The sequence below is a fragment of the Aulonocara sp. 'chitande type north' Nkhata Bay genome, linkage group LG4 (genome assembly GCF_057382095.1).
Source record: "Aulonocara sp. 'chitande type north' Nkhata Bay isolate Kocher_YH1m ecotype deep benthic linkage group LG4, A_spYH_male_GT1.1, whole genome shotgun sequence".
NCBI classification, from domain to species: domain Eukaryota; kingdom Metazoa; phylum Chordata; class Actinopteri; order Cichliformes; family Cichlidae; genus Aulonocara; species Aulonocara sp. 'chitande type north' Nkhata Bay.
This window is the reverse complement of record NC_141347.1, coordinates 22,402,502-22,418,918: the sequence shown is the minus strand read 5'-3', so window position 1 is coordinate 22,418,918 and position 16,417 is coordinate 22,402,502. Positions and strand designations below refer to the sequence as shown.

Sequence of the window (16,417 nt, the reverse complement as noted above, 5' to 3'; positions counted from 1 at the left end):
ATGGCTGTGTTAAATTGGTGATTGCTTGGTGGTTGCATTCACTTTTCTCATATTCATCAACTGTAGCTGAGGCAGCTAGTTGATCGCCCACTGGTTGAGCGTGCAACACCCTAAATCTGTAGGTTCCAACATGTTGGCAATCTGTCTGAGTCAGTCCATAACATCTCTTTTTGAACAAGTCTTTCCAATAGAGGACTTTCCTCAACTGGTTGCCAACTGGTTGCATTCTGGTCATATTCCGATCAACTATGTAATTTTGCAGATAAATCTCCATCGTGCAGTAACTGCATTGCTGTTTTTGGAGGAATTTCTAAATTTTAATTTCAGATCCGCGAGGTTCTGGCTGATTTCTGTGGAAAACAGAACAACTGACAAATTATCACAAATAGATTGAGGTAAAGTTGGCAGTTCCATGCATTCAGTCGCAAACTGATAAAAGTCCTGATGCACCAAAGTCACTTTGAAGACGGCATCTGACTGCGATAGTTGGAGAGCTGGTCCTGGTCTTGAATGCATCAATTTCAAAGGTAAATCACGTGCACAGCACATCATCTCAGTTGGTTTGGTCATGCAGTGGTTTAAAACCTCTGTTTCCTCACATGTAACTACAGCAAAAGTCATCTATCTGAAGATACCATAAAGAAAAAAAGACTGAAAATATATAATAATAAAAAGATCCCGTACAACCCACACAGCCCCAATCATCTTCTCCCTCCGATGTTCCCACTTTGCAAATCTTTTACAAAAAATATCTTGTATTGTCTAAATGTAATAGCAGCTGTGTTAATAGCGACAGTTTCCTTGTCATTTGGAACATTTACAGGCTTAATTGACGCTTTGAGAAGTAAAAGAGTGAGAAGAGAGCACCATTATACCATGTGTCAAAGTTTACATCTTAAAATATGGTTTTTCCTCAGTGCAGTCAAGCTAATAAAAGAGCTTCTTTTGATGTCTTGGCACATTACGAGTGCGTCATCATTCAGTCTTGCACTGCTTGGTCGACACAGTTTTTATACTCCATTAACATTTGACCCACTTATGTGTAATAATTGCGTTTATAAATTTCTTATATCTTTTTACTTTTCTTTTTCTTTTTTGAAGCACTGCACCCTGCTTCTTTCTTTTTTCCCCTTCTGCTTTGTCTTGGTAGACAGTGTGAGAAAAATGTCTATCTACACCCATCTGGATCCCTACTCTCTCGACCGACTGCTCATCTGTGATAACATGAGCTCCATGCCCTCCGAACATAATAACCTAATAGTCCATGCTGCTTCTGTCACTTTGTCTTACAGAGCAGGACCGGGGAGAGGGACTGATTCAGACGGTGTGAGAGAGCGATACAGTAGATAGATAAAGACTAGAGGAAATAACTTTCCCTTTTTCCTCTCCGTTATTTACAGTTGTGGAGGGGTGGGTGTGTGTGCCTGGATTGCAAAGCTGCTTAGTGGTATGATTCAGTTTGGGGATTTGAATCTGCTCTCACCCCCACTTCAAGCACTAGAGTGGAGGCGGACAAAGGGTGAGATAGAGGGGGAGTGTGTGCATGTGCGCGAGAGCGAGGAACGGCGTAGGAGACGCTCAATCTGGTACAGCTCCATGTGAAAATGACCTACTTCCTGTCAGCTCGCTCTCAAATGGATTGCTGTTTTCTGATGTGTGGAAGAGTGGGGGAGATTTTTCTCTGTGGGGTCTGAGGGGGGTAAGGGGGTGGAAGAGTTTGGCGTGGAACGGTTAAATGAAGTAAATAAGTAGGTGGCTCTTGGGACCTTAAGGGTAGGATAAAATAAATGTCATGTTAGTGAAATTCTGCATGCATGCATGCATGCATGCATGCATGGCGAGCATAGTGTGTGCTCACCTGTGCATACATTGTCTGTTGGCTCATGCTATAAAACATGTGATGTGCTGCTCTCTCTCTGCTGTGTTAATTACCCCCAAAGACGGCTCGATGAGAGTTGACTATCAAAAAGCCAATATTTGAGGGGGCAGGCCTCGCCAGATGCTCAGTGGTCGTGTGTGTGTCTGTGTGCCATCCCGCATATCCGACACACACACAGAGGGTTGTTTATGGACGTCATCTGCTTTTCAGCAGGAAAGTTTCTGTGGTTTTAATTTGGTTTTAAAGGAAATTCTCATGAGAACCACGAAAGCCTCATATCGTCTAAACCTGCTCTTTGATTTAGATACATCTATACTTTAGTAATTAATGTATAAAATCACAAACTATATAACACACTAACAGGATTCACATGATAATATAGATAAAGAACCTACATTTCATACTTTTTTATATACTTAAGCAGTTTCTAATAATATTTTATTTTAAAGCGTAGTGCACAAGTCTCAAGCCACCCCGCATTACTTCGTATTTTGCTTCCAAGGAGCCTGACTTTCTTCTAAATATTAAATAAGTTGTCTTGAGCAACAGTCTTTCTGAAGGTTTTTCAAAACATTTTCTTTGGACATTGGCCACTTGTTCACTCATTTTCAATCCAGTCCTTGTACCTGACAATTTTCAGAGGAATGTTTTTTTGTTTGTCTGTTTTTTGCACTGAATTAAGGCCTGCTGTACCTTAATTCAAGCATGAAAAAGGGGCCTAACTCAAGGGATGAATCAGTGTTGTGTCTACACTTATCACTTAGCAAAGAAACTATTTTAAATTGTACCTTTAGATCTTTAGCCTTTCTTTTTTCTATGAAAAAAATCAAAGGTAACACAGTTTTACAGAACAAATGTAGTTTTTGTTCCAACAAGGTGATTAAAAAGACCAGCTGATAACTTTACATATGTTGGAATGGTGTGCAGTGTGTCCTTAAAAGGTTTGAGGAAACTAGACAAGTGGGAAACAAATGAAGAACTGGCAGAAAAGCTATGTAGAGTAGATGAACAGTACCCAAGATTGATGTCCTTAAGAAACCAGAGCAAATCCACCAAAGACCTGACATAGAACCTGAGAGATGCATCTGGCCCCGTGAGTTCATCCATCTACTGTTCAACGGAGCCTAATCAGCAATGGTCTCAGTGGAAGGGCGGCTGGCAAGAAACCATTCAGAAGGAAAAGAAACAGGGAGGAAAGGCTGAGGTATGCCAAATTACACGAGAACCAGACTAAAAATTACTGGTACATCTGATGGAGTGATGAATCTAAATTTAAAGTTTGTGTTTCAAATGGTCAGCAAAATATTTGGAGGAGCTCAGAAGAGAGATACAAAATAAGTGTCCACAGCCTCCTCAGAGTCCAGACCTCTACATTACCGAAGCAGTGTGGGACCATTTTGAGAGAGAGCAGAGAAAACGTCCAAAGAAGAGCTTTGAAGGTCCTTCAAGAGGCCTGGAGAACTATTCCTGTAGACTACTTAAAGACAGTCCAAGAAAGTTTGCATAAGAGATTTCAGAGCTGTGCGTTGAATCTTCACTCCTCAGTATTGCTATAAAGTAATGACACCACTGATATTTAGATTGGTAGTCTTTAAGAGTCTATAGTATTTCACTATGACATCCTGAGTACAAAAAATGAAAGCTTGATTGCAAGACCAAGTGGTTTTTGTTTACCCAAAAAGGCTTTTGGAAGCTGAAATGATGGACTGTGGAACGCCTGAAGAAACTGGAAACTTTACCCTGCTCCATTTGTTATGAGAGGTTGGAGAGACAGAAATGAAAGCAAAGCAAGCATGAATGTTGGCAGGGCATTCACTTTATTGAGAGACCTCTGGGACTTTTTGAAATGCATGGAAATCACCTGTTAAAAACTAATCTGACCATGTGACGTTGTGTGAGCTCCAGCAAAGACTTTTCACCAGTTAATAAATCTGTAATCAGGGATCAGAATTGGACCAAATTTAATCTTCATATTTAGGAAGGGAATTTGTGAATAATCCAAGGTTCAACAGCACACCCACCTGCAGGATAACATAAAATATGCAAGAGTAGAAAAGGCCACAAAAAAAAATATCTGTGGAACTTCCCGGCACACTCCTTCCCAGTCTCTTTGCTGCATTTAATCCCTGCTTTCAAAATGAAGTGGCAATTCAGTCAGTTAGTGTATTAATTTGGGTCATGAGTAATGTCTCTGGGATGGATTCATCGAACAGGTATGCGCTGTCAAAGCTTAATCCCCGTGACTCTGTCTGGCTGGTCGGAAGCTGAATTAAATTAATCCACCGTCATAACCCTGCCCCTCTCTATCACTCACATGCTATTTCATTTTCCCTGCACGCTGTGTTTTCCAGTGCCCGAGGACCTGTCTTTAGAGGAAAGAGATGAGCTGTCAAACATACGGCGTAGGAAAAAAGAGCTTCTGGATGATATTGAAGTGAGTAACAGTGGAATCAATGTTATTTGAGTAATCTGATCAAACACTTCTAAATGAATGATTCGGAGCAAGCCTCAAACTAATAAACACGGTTGTTGATGTGCGTTGCATGTCTGAAAAGTCCTCTGGTGCAGTGCAGAACAATGAACCTTATTTCATTTGTTTTCAGATCTTATATTGTTACATTTACTTATATTAGTTTGCTGTTGCCTTTTGTCATGAAATGACACATGTCTTCGTCATATTAAGCAAGCCTTTCACTATTATATATATTTAACTAATAAAATCATAGACTGTGTTTGCAGATCATTCAAGAGCTGCACTGTGTCGTCTCAGGAGCTATAAACTTGACTTTATGAAACAAGCGACTCTGTCCTTCGATTTCAGCGGCTGAAGTTTGAGATTGCAGAGGTAATGACTGAGATCGAGCAGCTAACCTGTGTGGGGGAGAGGTGAGTTTTGATGGTTTTTCTTTTCTTTTTTTTTTTTACATGTTGTGTGATTATTTTCATTATGAATTGTGTGCTTATGATAGCATTTTCTTGGCTCTTAGTTTTGTCTGTAAGCTGTCGTTGAATAGGCAATAAAATCTAAAAGTAAATAATAATAATGCTCATTGGTGTTTTTATAGGACCAAGATAACATGAAGTTTTATCTTTTTTTTTTCTTTACATAAATTCATGTAAAAAGTATTAATTTTAAATTATATCAAATGGACTAAAGAAGTAAAAAGCGAACATTTAAATAGCTGGTACCAGCAGTTCCTCAAATGCTAAATTAAGCTTCAGTCACACAGTCATAGAAAGTGGTCGGTGCCCCCGATTGCTAAGGAAATGTGTATATCCTGAATAGTTGTTGAGTGGTTGCTAGCTGATGCTAGGTGAAATCTGTTGCAAAGAGGGTGGTGCTCCACCAAAAACCTCTTTGTGATTGCTTTGTTTATGAGCAGATTGCCGCGTCCCTCTGTAGTTTACATGGAAATCGCCAACTTGTCTGCAAACACTCAGTTTACTCTCCGAGCGATTGTGAAGCTGTGAAACTGGAAAAACTGAAACATTCACCTTCAAAGTTGTGCCTTAGTTAACCAAGTTAACCAATGTATTTCATCAACCAGTAGCAGAATGCACTCTTTTCCCCAGTGACCAGTGGTCCCTAGATGGTCACTAATTGGTCTCTAGGCCTTAATTAGCAGGATAGCTAATAGTGTTGGAGATTTAAATGAAGTCAAGTCAAAAAGTAGTAGTGTTGCATGTTTGGATGGCTTCAATGAACCGCCAAGAGATCAGCTCATTAGTTTTTGTTTGCTTTGGCTCTGCTACTCTTTTAACAGTTACCTTTGCAGTGAGACTCACACCTTTGTGTGTGTATGTTAACATGTTAATACCCCATTGTTTGAGGAGAAAAGCAGGACAGTCCCTCGACTTAACATTAACCAAACAGTCTGCATTTGATTGGTTGCTGAGGTGGGGCGAGGTCGTGTCAGGCTGTTGTGTGTCTCAGGCGCAGCTGGCAAAGGGGCTCCAGCTATTTTTGGGCATACGTAAGGCTTAGGGAGCGTTCAAAGACACGCAAAGGTGGAGATTTCCCCGAGGAATGAGAGCAAAAAGGGTTTCCAGCATTAATAGGGACAATGTACGTCCAGTTAGCTAAGATGAATTAAAGAAAAGGGACAAGATACACTCAAGTGAGCAGTAACAGCTGATGCACAATCACATGTTGTGAACGAAATTCAAGTTTTCTCAATTTAATCCAAATGTAAACTCAGCCTTTACTTGACTGAGTGGTTGGTAAACACAGTTGTGACAGGCCCTGAATAAACTCGACACAAAGTGACCTACTAAACACACGCAGCAGCCGGGGAGCAAAATTGGACTCGGCTGTCATGTGAAGGATGTTTTCTGGGTTTTTTATTCTTTTGGTTTTTGTCACAGCAAAACCACACAAAGAAACAAGCAGATCGCCATGGGAAGGAAAAAGTTCAACATGGACCCAAAGAAGGTCAGAGGAGATCCACAGCTCTGGAGTTTAAATTTAAATCATTCATTGAAACTGAGTAAAATACCTATTTGTACTGCGCTTGCTCTCTCTTTAAAAACAGGGAATCCAGTTTCTTTTGGAGAATGATCTTCTCCAGAACACCCCAGAGGACATTGCACAGTTCCTCTACAAAGGAGAAGGGCTCAACAAAACAGTCATCGGGGACTATTTAGGGGAACGGTGAGCTCTCCAGTTTTCTCTCTGTTTTCCTTCCACCTTTCTTTTTCCTCTCCCCACATCCTTGTGAGATGTGCACTGCACGTGCTCAGACATCAGTGATAGAGCCCTGGGAAATTGGTGGTCTGGATTTATGGAGCACAATAGTGCCAGGAGACCGTGCCGCTGAAAGAGGGGGAAAAAAGTGTAGGGGACATGTGGTTCTTATCGAAGGGAAGTCAATGGGGATAGGATGTCAAAACAACAGGGGACATCACGCTGCCTGTCTCAGCCGGCACAGTGGCTCTCTGTCTGAGAGTGGCACTGTGACGTGGCTGCAGGACTTTGCTTTCCACCTTCAGTCACTGAGCATAGGAGTTCATCACTTCTTCTGCTTTTGTTTAAGCTGAACTACTCATCACATGTGTTTTTTTTTCTCCCCACCACCCCAGGGATGACTTCAACATTAAGGTCCTCCAGGCGTTTGTGGAGCTTCACGAGTTTGCAGACCTCAACCTCGTTCAAGCCTTGAGGTACTTAACAACTCATATTAGGAAGAAAGAATTAAAGCAGGCGACGGTGAGTGGGTACTACAGTGCAGATTGTAAAGTTTGTGAAGGGCAGGCTTGTTTTCAAGTATAAAAAACCAGCCAAAACAACATACGGGAGTTTGCAGCACGATAAGATGGTGTTTTACAAGTTTTATTGTTGCTTTGGTACTTTTCTTTTGCAAAGTAAACACCAGACGTGCACCGAGTTTTACAGACCAAACTGAAAGAAATCCGCCTTGGCTTCACTTCACATATTTGGTTTTCCCATTGTAAACTGTTGAAATATGACATTATATCACGGCTGTAAAAAAATCTTGGCCTGACTGAAATTGTTCCCACACTTGAGCCAACCGACTGTTTGCAGGGAAGGTGGGGGTGGGGGGAGCGGTGTATCTGTCAGAGACCTTTCCCGGGATGCACCAATTGGCATTATAAAAATAATATTAGAACAATTAGGCTAGCTGATAATTTCTTTTTTAGATGGTTTGGTCATGTTGTCGTTTGTGATGTGATTTGCAAATTTGTAAGTTGGTCAGGTTGTTGTTGAATTCGCAAAACACTTTTCATATGGGATTGGATATTGCTGAGATGTTATTGATGTAGTGCTTTTCTCTAAATTGCCAATAAGAATCAAGTTGGAGGAGAGCATAACGACCAACCATGCAAAGCGGTCCACAAGGAGACCGCTGCTCTGCACATCCAAGCAAAAACTGATCCAGGTTTAAGCTCAGATGAGGCCTCTGCTTTGTCACACTTGTTGCACTAGCACTGTGGCCGTGACGAGATCAAGTGGAGGCACAACGATGCTACTTTTGATCTCTTGTTATGTGCGGGCACTGTCACACGTATATTCATTGTTACCTACTTTGGAATTACATATAATTAACTAATTGGCAAATTCTGGGACAAAACGTATTTTACACGTTATATTTTTATGCTGATTTACATTAACATGTGTTGTCACCATTAAATAAATATTTTTTCATGCGACTGATAACAGAGGAGCCGGTGTGCACACCTCTTATATGTCAACAATGTGTCATGCAAACCTGCGCATCAAGTTAGGTGATCAGTGTATCAGATTCCTGCCTAAAGCTGTGTTCAAAGTGCTAAAAAATAGAGTATTTTCCAATGCACAGCTTTAAAAGTTTGCTCTAACTTCTAGTTGTTTGGTTTGTCGGGTGTCCCATGAAAGACAAGAGTGTTCTTTGTGCTGTTTTTTTTTTTTTTTGCAGAAATATCAAAATCTAATCTAACACTAGAAAAACAAAACTGCCTCTTGGCAAAGACGTCTTCATTTATGCCATAAACACACCCTCCTAATATAAAGAAATGTCTGTGCCGTGTAATACTGTTTTGTAATTCACAGGGAAAAACACAGATACTGTTACAAACATTCACATCAATATTTCATGACACATCATTACATTTTTCCTCTCGCTCTCTGCTGTTGCAGGCAGTTTCTGTGGAGCTTCAGACTTCCCGGCGAAGCCCAGAAGATTGATCGTATGATGGAGGCTTTTGCCTCCAGGTACTGCCAATGCAATCCCGGCGTCTTCCAGTCCACAGGTACCACACACACGTACACACATACACACACGTTTGCACCGCAGCAGATATATGAGTCAGACTCAGCCAGACAGTCCAGGACGGATAACATGCTCTGCCCACCAGACCACCCGGATTCAAATCAATGCCTCTGTCTGTCTGTCGTCTCTCACCGGACAGCTGGACCTGTATAAATCTTTACCTTGTGGCTACATGCGGAGATTTCACGACTGCGTAGGGGTGCAGCTTCAGAATATTTGTTCATTATTTCAGCCTCTCTGTGAACTTGAGTGGACCTGAAGTCCAATTACAGTTTTCCACTGAAGTTGGCAAGTTGCTCATTACCTGTGTGATCAGCATTCGTGTCTCCAGCAGTGATAATGAAATTGATCACCGGTCAATAGCGGTCATTAGCGCCGTCTTGGCTTGTTGCACATAGCCTTCCTGCTCACGTGTTAGTGTTAAGGAGGATGCAGGTGACGGCTCGGGTTGTGAATATTGATGTGGTGCAGTGGTGACACACCCAGACTTGGTTATTGGTCATCCCTCAAGAGTGGTGCACACTGGGTTATAAATTACATGCAGAGGATGTTGTCTGGGGCTCTTAGTGTGTGGATGGATGAAACCGAGTCGTAAGAGCAGGAACACACTGTGTCAGAAGATGGGCTTTTCTGTTGATTAAATTCTCCATTTTATCAGGTTTTCCTTCAATCTGTGGTGTGAAAATGTGCTACAAGATGTTTCTAATTCCCTTTTATGGCAAATAAGTTGAATGGCCTACTATTTTTATCACATCCACACTAATCTATAACCTCCACACACACATGTGGAGTGTGCATGTGCTGTATTTGGTTGTTTCCCTGTGACACTGTGTGTAATTACCTCCACAGACACATGCTACGTTCTATCTTTTGCCATTATCATGCTGAACACCAGCCTGCATAATCCCAACGTCAGAGACAAGCCCCCAGTGGAGCGCTTCATCTCCATGAACAGAGGAATCAATGAAGGGGGAGATCTCCCAGAGGAGCTACTCAGGGTGAGAGCTTTGACTTGATTACTTCGTCAGGTTTGATGAATTTATCCTATGTGGTATGCATTTGAAACACTATGGAGGTAAAAGTGGAGGGATTAAATTAAATGTTTGGGGTTTTCTCAATGTGGCAGACAAAAAGGAAACTTATAGGTTCTCTTATAGGTCTCCTCTGTGAAAAGCAGAGTCATGCCTCCCTAATTGAGACATTGCAGCTCAGGATAATGATGAACTTTAATAAGAAAAAGACGAAAAACAAGTCGATCGACTCGCATGCGAGAGGCTGTCGTGTCTGCCAAAGTGCTCCTTCAGTACAAAAAGGAACCTTGTTAAAAAATCTTCGAGGTCCCAGAGTCACTGATATATGAATCTTTGTCTGAAAATTGATTTCTCAGTGTCACGTTTAATGCACCGGTAGTTGAAGGCTTGAATGTTTTTGCACGTGAGTTAGAAGTGTGTGTGTGTGTGTGTGTTTTCATCTAAGCGTAAACGTTTTTCTGCTTTTTCTTTCTCTGTGCAGAATCTATACGACAGCATCAAGAGCGAACCCTTTAAGATCCCCGAGGACGACGGGAACGACCTGACGCACACCTTCTTCAACCCAGACAGAGAAGGCTGGCTGCTTAAATTAGGTTAGTCTGAGTCTCACGCGCTCAGGTTCTGGGGGAATGCAAAACATCCGGCTTGACTTTATTTAGGAACTCCTGCTTTCTTTCTTTTTGGTCTGCAACTATAGAATTAGACTCATGAGAACTTAAACTGCGTGGTAACTGTTGCTCGTGCACTCTCCTTTGATCATAAAACATTAACTGAAAGATAGATAAAACCTTGCAAACACACCCATATGATTAAAAATAGAACAGCAAACATTCAACTTTTATATACAAGTCGTGTATCTTACAGTTTATACATGGGAGTGTATTCATGATCCATTTCATTGAAGGTCTGGTCGCGTTTGTGAACGGAGCAAACAGTGCATATAAAATATGCATGCATGTCATTCTGTCTGTAAACATGAAAGCTCGAAAAGCTTTGAATGAATTCAGATAAAAGTGTAGGGGTGTAGAGCAGAGTCATCCACCGAGGTCTTCAAGGTCAACTTAACGATTGACAAAAAGCCTTTTAACCTAGAAACTATGATTCTTACGAGCAGTAACTTTGAGTTCTGTCACTCACAAAGCTTCAGATATAATTATAAATGTAACCAACTGTTTGTGATGTATCAGTGAATTCCTCTCTTTCTAAAAGCCAGGCTGTGGTTATTTAAAAGCCACATGATTTGAAATTATGAACTGTGAGTTATATCTCAAACATAAAAAAAAAAGGGCAGTAGTTGATTTTATGTGAACCGCATACACAGGAAATTTTAAATGGGCTTCACAAGGTGTTTTACAAGCAAAGTAAAACTAATTTTAATATATTTAAATACTTTATGGTGTGAGGGACTTTCTAATGAAAACCCCGTCATGTTGTTGTTTATTAAAACTACAAAAAAAGATGTATGACAAATTATAGCCCGCTTAAAAGAAAAATAATAAAACCCACAAGTACAGCTATGCAGATGCAGATTCTCAATTAGCTCTGTATAAACATAGTTTAGAAATGATACGTACATTGTTTATTAGCCTGGACGTGGACTCCTCTTATTGTGTGAGGAAGAAAAAAACATCTCAGTCATTTGAAGTGTGTGTGTGTGTACATATGTATGTTTACATATCTTTGTGGGGACTAAAAATTGGAAGTTTACCATACTTGTGGGGACCAACAGCTGTGTGGGGACAAAATGCCGTCACCACAAGTTTGAAGTCATTTTTGAGATTCAAATTGTGGTTTTAGTGTCAGGGTTACAATTAGGTTATGGTTATGGCTAGGCTAAGGGTTAGGGTTAGGCATTCAATTTTAATGGTGATGGTTAGGGTAAGCAGCTAGGGAAAGCATTATGTCAATTAGATATCCCCACAAAGCTATGAAAACAAGACTGTGTGTGTGTGTGTGTGTGTGTGTGTGTGTGTGTGTGTGTGTGTGTGTGTGTGTCTCCAATGAGGTCATGCATTTATAAATCTTGCTTTTACTCTGCTTGAAGTTGGCTCCCCTCTGATCCCATGTGTTTCTGATTTGAACCTCGCTCCATCACTTGCCAGGTACTCCAGCAGTCCTCACATACATAACAGCTTATAATTTACTGTATGGCGGTGATTTATTATTGGACATAATACCTGTTTATTAGCCCACATATTGTTGGTTTAAAGAGCAAAGTCACTGCAGGTGGTTGGTTTTTACTACAGTGTTTACACACATGCACACACACCTGGCTTTGACCTGCACATTCTTTAAACTCTGTGTAACGTCTCTGTAGCCTCATCAAGCTAGTGCGTATGAATGTAAATAGCCCCATTGTGGCTCACAGACCTAACATGATTACATTCTTGCACGGTTCCTCCCTGGAGCAGTTTCCCCCGCAACCAGTTCTCACTGTAATATTTCTAATTTAACTCTCTAAAGATAAACCCTGGAGGATACGGAGGAATAAGGCCTTTTTTTAGCAAATGTCTCTCTGCGCTCAGCGGAAATTTGGCCGTGCTAATTCAATAGCCAGGGTCTATTGAAATGTAAGGAAACACAGAGCTTTTTATAGCTGTCTGTGACCCATGTAGGCTTCTGTGAGGGGACCATGAAAACAGGAAGGAAATGCTGCAGTAAAAGTCATGCTTAGGAATTAATAACACACATAGTTTTGGATGTAGTTTGCACAAATGAACACGTGAGGTGGCGAACTTGCTCTGGGGTGTCGTGTACGATACGTGCGTGTATTTGCGTGAGCGTTTTCACCTCCAGGGGTGCTTTACGTGCCAAGTTAGGTTCACATCAAGTTTGCTCTCCTCTCCTGAGAGCCAATGAGGTTTTATCCTGTTGCCTTAAAAAATGAATGGGCAACGGCAGTAATAATTTATCAGTTGCTCGAGTCATCAGTTAACTAAGCCTGAAGTTGGGCGAGATTGTGCTGGTAGCCTGCAATCTCACACAAGGCAGCTTGCCTGCATGTCTCAAAAGTCAAAGCCAACAGTTTTCAGTTGTCAGTGATTTACATTTAAGCTTCCTGTGGCACAGCTGTAGCAGCACAGAGCATTTGAAGAGGCACAGCCCGAAATATCTTGCATATGCAGCCAAACAGGGTCTTCTATTTAAAAATGAATATTGGGATAAGGCTGAAACTCTGTATAGTCTGTCGTTACGAGAATCGATTTCTACAAACAGCCCAGGTACAGAAATCTACAACAGCCCTGAGCATACACAAAGTGCACATACAGTGAAATGTCTGTGTTGGGTCTCGCGGGTTCACCAGTTCATGGTAGTCTTAGGTTCTTCAAGGGAACTGGACTTCCTTTTAGGTTCTTGAAGATGTTTCACCTCACATGCAAAAGGCTTCTTCAGTTCTAAAAGATAAAGGGTATCAACTCGTCACTCTGGTCCATCAGCTGGTAACGCTGATAGGGAGTAACGGATATTTAACCTCTGGCAATGGGACATGGACTGGTAGATGACCTGCTCTACCTCTGTCACCATGTGTCTACCAGTCATGACTCACATGACAGTGTAGTGTCAGGACCACCTCCAGTATTTTCGACTCACCTTTAGCTTTTAGAATGAAGAAGCTTATCTTCATTCTGCTGAAACATCTTCAAGAAACTAAAAAGACGTCCGTTTGTCTGTTAGCTCAGGCTGCAGCGTCACAGAAAACTGAATGGAAATCACAGGAAACCCACTAAGTGAATTTTCAAAGGCATGTGAAATATTGTATGTGTTTAATAATGACATTTTGGAAATGATCAGCCACAGGAAATTGAATTACATTTACTAATGAGTTAATGCTTAAAGTCAATAACTGGTTTGGGCCGCTTTGATTTCTTACATTTACAAGAGTAATCTCTCTCTCTTGCTTGCAGGCAAGTAGTCCAACCATATCTACCTATGTTTGCTTTTGTCATTTTAAAGCGCATAAGGAAACACAGCGGATGCTGGTTGGCTTCATTAATGACCATCACTTCCCTGCTCTTTTTCCTGAGGGCAGACAGCCAGTCTGTCACTGCGGCCTTTGTGTCACTTCCTGTCTCCTCTTTTTTTTTCCTGTCAGGGGGCAGAGTGAAAACCTGGAAGAGAAGGTGGTTCATCCTGACGGACAACTGCCTCTACTACTTTGAATACACAACTGTGAGTCTCACACCAACATGTTTTTTTTTTTTTTTTTTTATTAACTAAAGGCATCTCTGCCGCTGTGTGTGTATGCTTGTGTCATCGCAGAGCCGAGCATTTCATTTTTATCCTCAGAAGTCTGTATGAAATCCACCCTGAGTCTACAGCCTCCTTGTTAATTATAACAAGCAGTTTATTCCATAGCACCAGAAAAACGACGAGGATTAACAATTCAAGTTTGCTACACTGCTGTTACGGTTATGGATTTCAGCAGGGAGCTCTTCATGTAAACTCTACAAACCAAACATAACTGAATATGTTGCACTGTCTTCACACCGTTTATTGGTAGTTTGATATAAAAAGCGGCCTCTGAGTCAACATTTGGTTTGTGACCACCTGTTCTTACGTCTCAGTTTAAGGGTGTTTTCTCTCCCTTTCAGTCCATTTAAAATGAACAAAAAAGAAAACACAGAGACTCTTTGGAAAAGGTGTCGCCTTCCAAATGGACTTCTGAGTGGTTTGTTTATGGAGAGATCCGACCCAACTAAAAGCTACACACTGCAATTTTGAGCTGAACACTTTCCTGTAGCCAGGAGAGATGTGCAGAGTACACAGAGTGTAAGTATACTCTTGGCCCAGTCTTATTTGGCCATTAATGGACTGAAGGTTCCTACATTTCAGTCCACCTGGGAGTTCACGTCTCTGTGTCAAAGGACATCAAACCACAGGAAAAGGCCACAAGTTTACAAACTCATGAACTGATTTGGACCACAGGCTGAAAAGTTTTTTGGTTCGGGAAAGAAAATCAAGTCATCTGGTTGTGTCTAAGAATCTATATTTATTATTGATTCTCACTGAGGAAACAGAGACTTTAGGGGCCTCTAAAAACCCTCCTACTATCCAAATCCTTGGAACTATCTTCCATGAAGGGTGATGCTATTTTCTGAGAATTTATTGGTCAGTTGGTGGCAATTTCACACCTGTTGCTAATCTCCGATTCCAAAGAACAAGAACTGAACCACCTTTGCGGTGCTAAAAACCCAGGGTTAACTCTGAAGTTAACCGGAAGAGACCAAATGCTGCTTCATAGTACAGGTCTCAAAGTAATAGGACCTAGTTCAGCTTTTAAGCCGGCGAGGCGTGATTGCAGATTCCGTGCCGGTGCGTCCACCCCCCTGCAGTGGCACCACAGACCACGTCACAATGTGAAAATTGTGATTTTTTTTTTATTTTTTATTTTTTTATTTTTATTTTTTTAATTCAAAATCTGTTTAATTGAACTAAACTTATGGTAAAACAAGAACAGCTATGTAGGTAGTCATAAACAAAGCAAGCAAAAAGGGGAGAAAAGAGAAAATGTTACCACTTCAAAGCTCTTAGATAGCAGTCAAAGAAGGGATTAGTGGTACGCCACCTCGCTGGACCCGCCTACTACACAAGACCAGGAAAAAATACCTCCATCTTTCTTAGGAGCCAGAAGTGACCATATTTGGACAAGAGTGTGGATGACTAATCAGCATATGTACACGATTTTTCAGCCATAGGCTGTATGCATGTATGGCACAGATATGCATACAGTTAGCACAGATTAGTTCTGCTAATCAGCGCTAAGTAACATAGAATAAAAGACTTCTTGGACACAATGTTATGTGCATAGCAAGCCACATTTATTTATCAAATAATTTAATTAAAAATAAAAAAGGCACCAGCACCAGAAACACGGTCTAAAGATCCCGCTTAAAAAGAAGCCTATGGAGTCTAGCATATGTCACTAAAAGTGGCCATACCCCCAGCAATGTGTCACACTACAGTTACAATGAAGAGGAAATGCAGTGCTGTACAGAATCAAACCACCAAACTATGAACATGCTTGTTTCTGCTATGAAATGTGTCGTTTAAGCATTTTAAGACCCTGAAGTTGCCCTTCTAGGAACTGAAGTTCTGGCAATTCTGCATTGGGATTCATTTTTTGACTTTGTCCTTGTGCACAACTAATGTAGTTTTAACATGGTTTGTCACCTTTCTGTATTAGTTTCTGCACAAAACGGCAATAAGCTACTAAAGTTACTGGGTCATAGAAAAGAAAGAAAACTCTAGCGTGTAATTATCGCATACTTGTCTTGTGGCCACAGTGGATGAAATGTTGCAGACTGTTTTAATTGTCATATGTGCTCAGGTTGGCATGGGTTACTATTAAATCATTGTCCCTTACTATAAAAATTAGCCAATAGTGCTTGAAGATTTCCACCAGGGCCTTTGTTTCTTTGCTGCCACATCAGCACTGTCCTCTCTTTGCTGTAGTATTATCCTTCAGGACACTATCATTATGTCCCGTCCTCTGGTCAGACTGCAGCATGCACAAGTAGAGGGGAGGGGAGGGGGGGGGGGGCAACAAGCTACAATCACAGTGGATTTTTCTTTTCTGTGTAAGGCTGTTCCAGTGTTTCTTTCTTATAGAAATCTCATTTTATGCCATTTTTTTTATGATTTTTTTTTATTTTTGATCTCCCCTTTCTTCCCCTTGCTCCTTTTCTGGTTTCTGTTCTTTCTTTAATACTTGCTTTTTGACTTTGTTCTAAATTGCTCTT

General features: G+C 41.0%; 1 protein-coding gene across 2 annotated transcripts in view; it reads left to right on the top strand.

Moving 5' to 3' along the window:
• The window catches only part of cyth3b (cytohesin 3b), a 41,135-nt gene that overhangs the window by 19,572 nt on the left and 5,146 nt on the right, over positions 1-16,417 (top strand). The window contains exons 2-10 of one of the 2 annotated variants that reach the window (XM_086289158.1): positions 4,231-4,313; positions 4,701-4,765; positions 6,245-6,311; positions 6,412-6,530; positions 6,959-7,039; positions 8,514-8,626; positions 9,496-9,644; positions 10,159-10,270; positions 13,771-13,847. In XM_086289158.1, coding sequence (XP_086145284.1) covers positions 4,231-4,313; positions 4,701-4,765; positions 6,245-6,311; positions 6,412-6,530; positions 6,959-7,039; positions 8,514-8,626; positions 9,496-9,644; positions 10,159-10,270; positions 13,771-13,847 — 866 coding nt within the window. Of the gene's footprint in view, positions 1-4,178; positions 4,314-4,700; positions 4,766-6,244; positions 6,312-6,411; positions 6,531-6,958; positions 7,040-8,513; positions 8,627-9,495; positions 9,645-10,158; positions 10,271-13,770; positions 13,848-16,417 lie in introns of those variants that run through there. The other variant, XM_086289157.1, reaches the window with a different exon arrangement.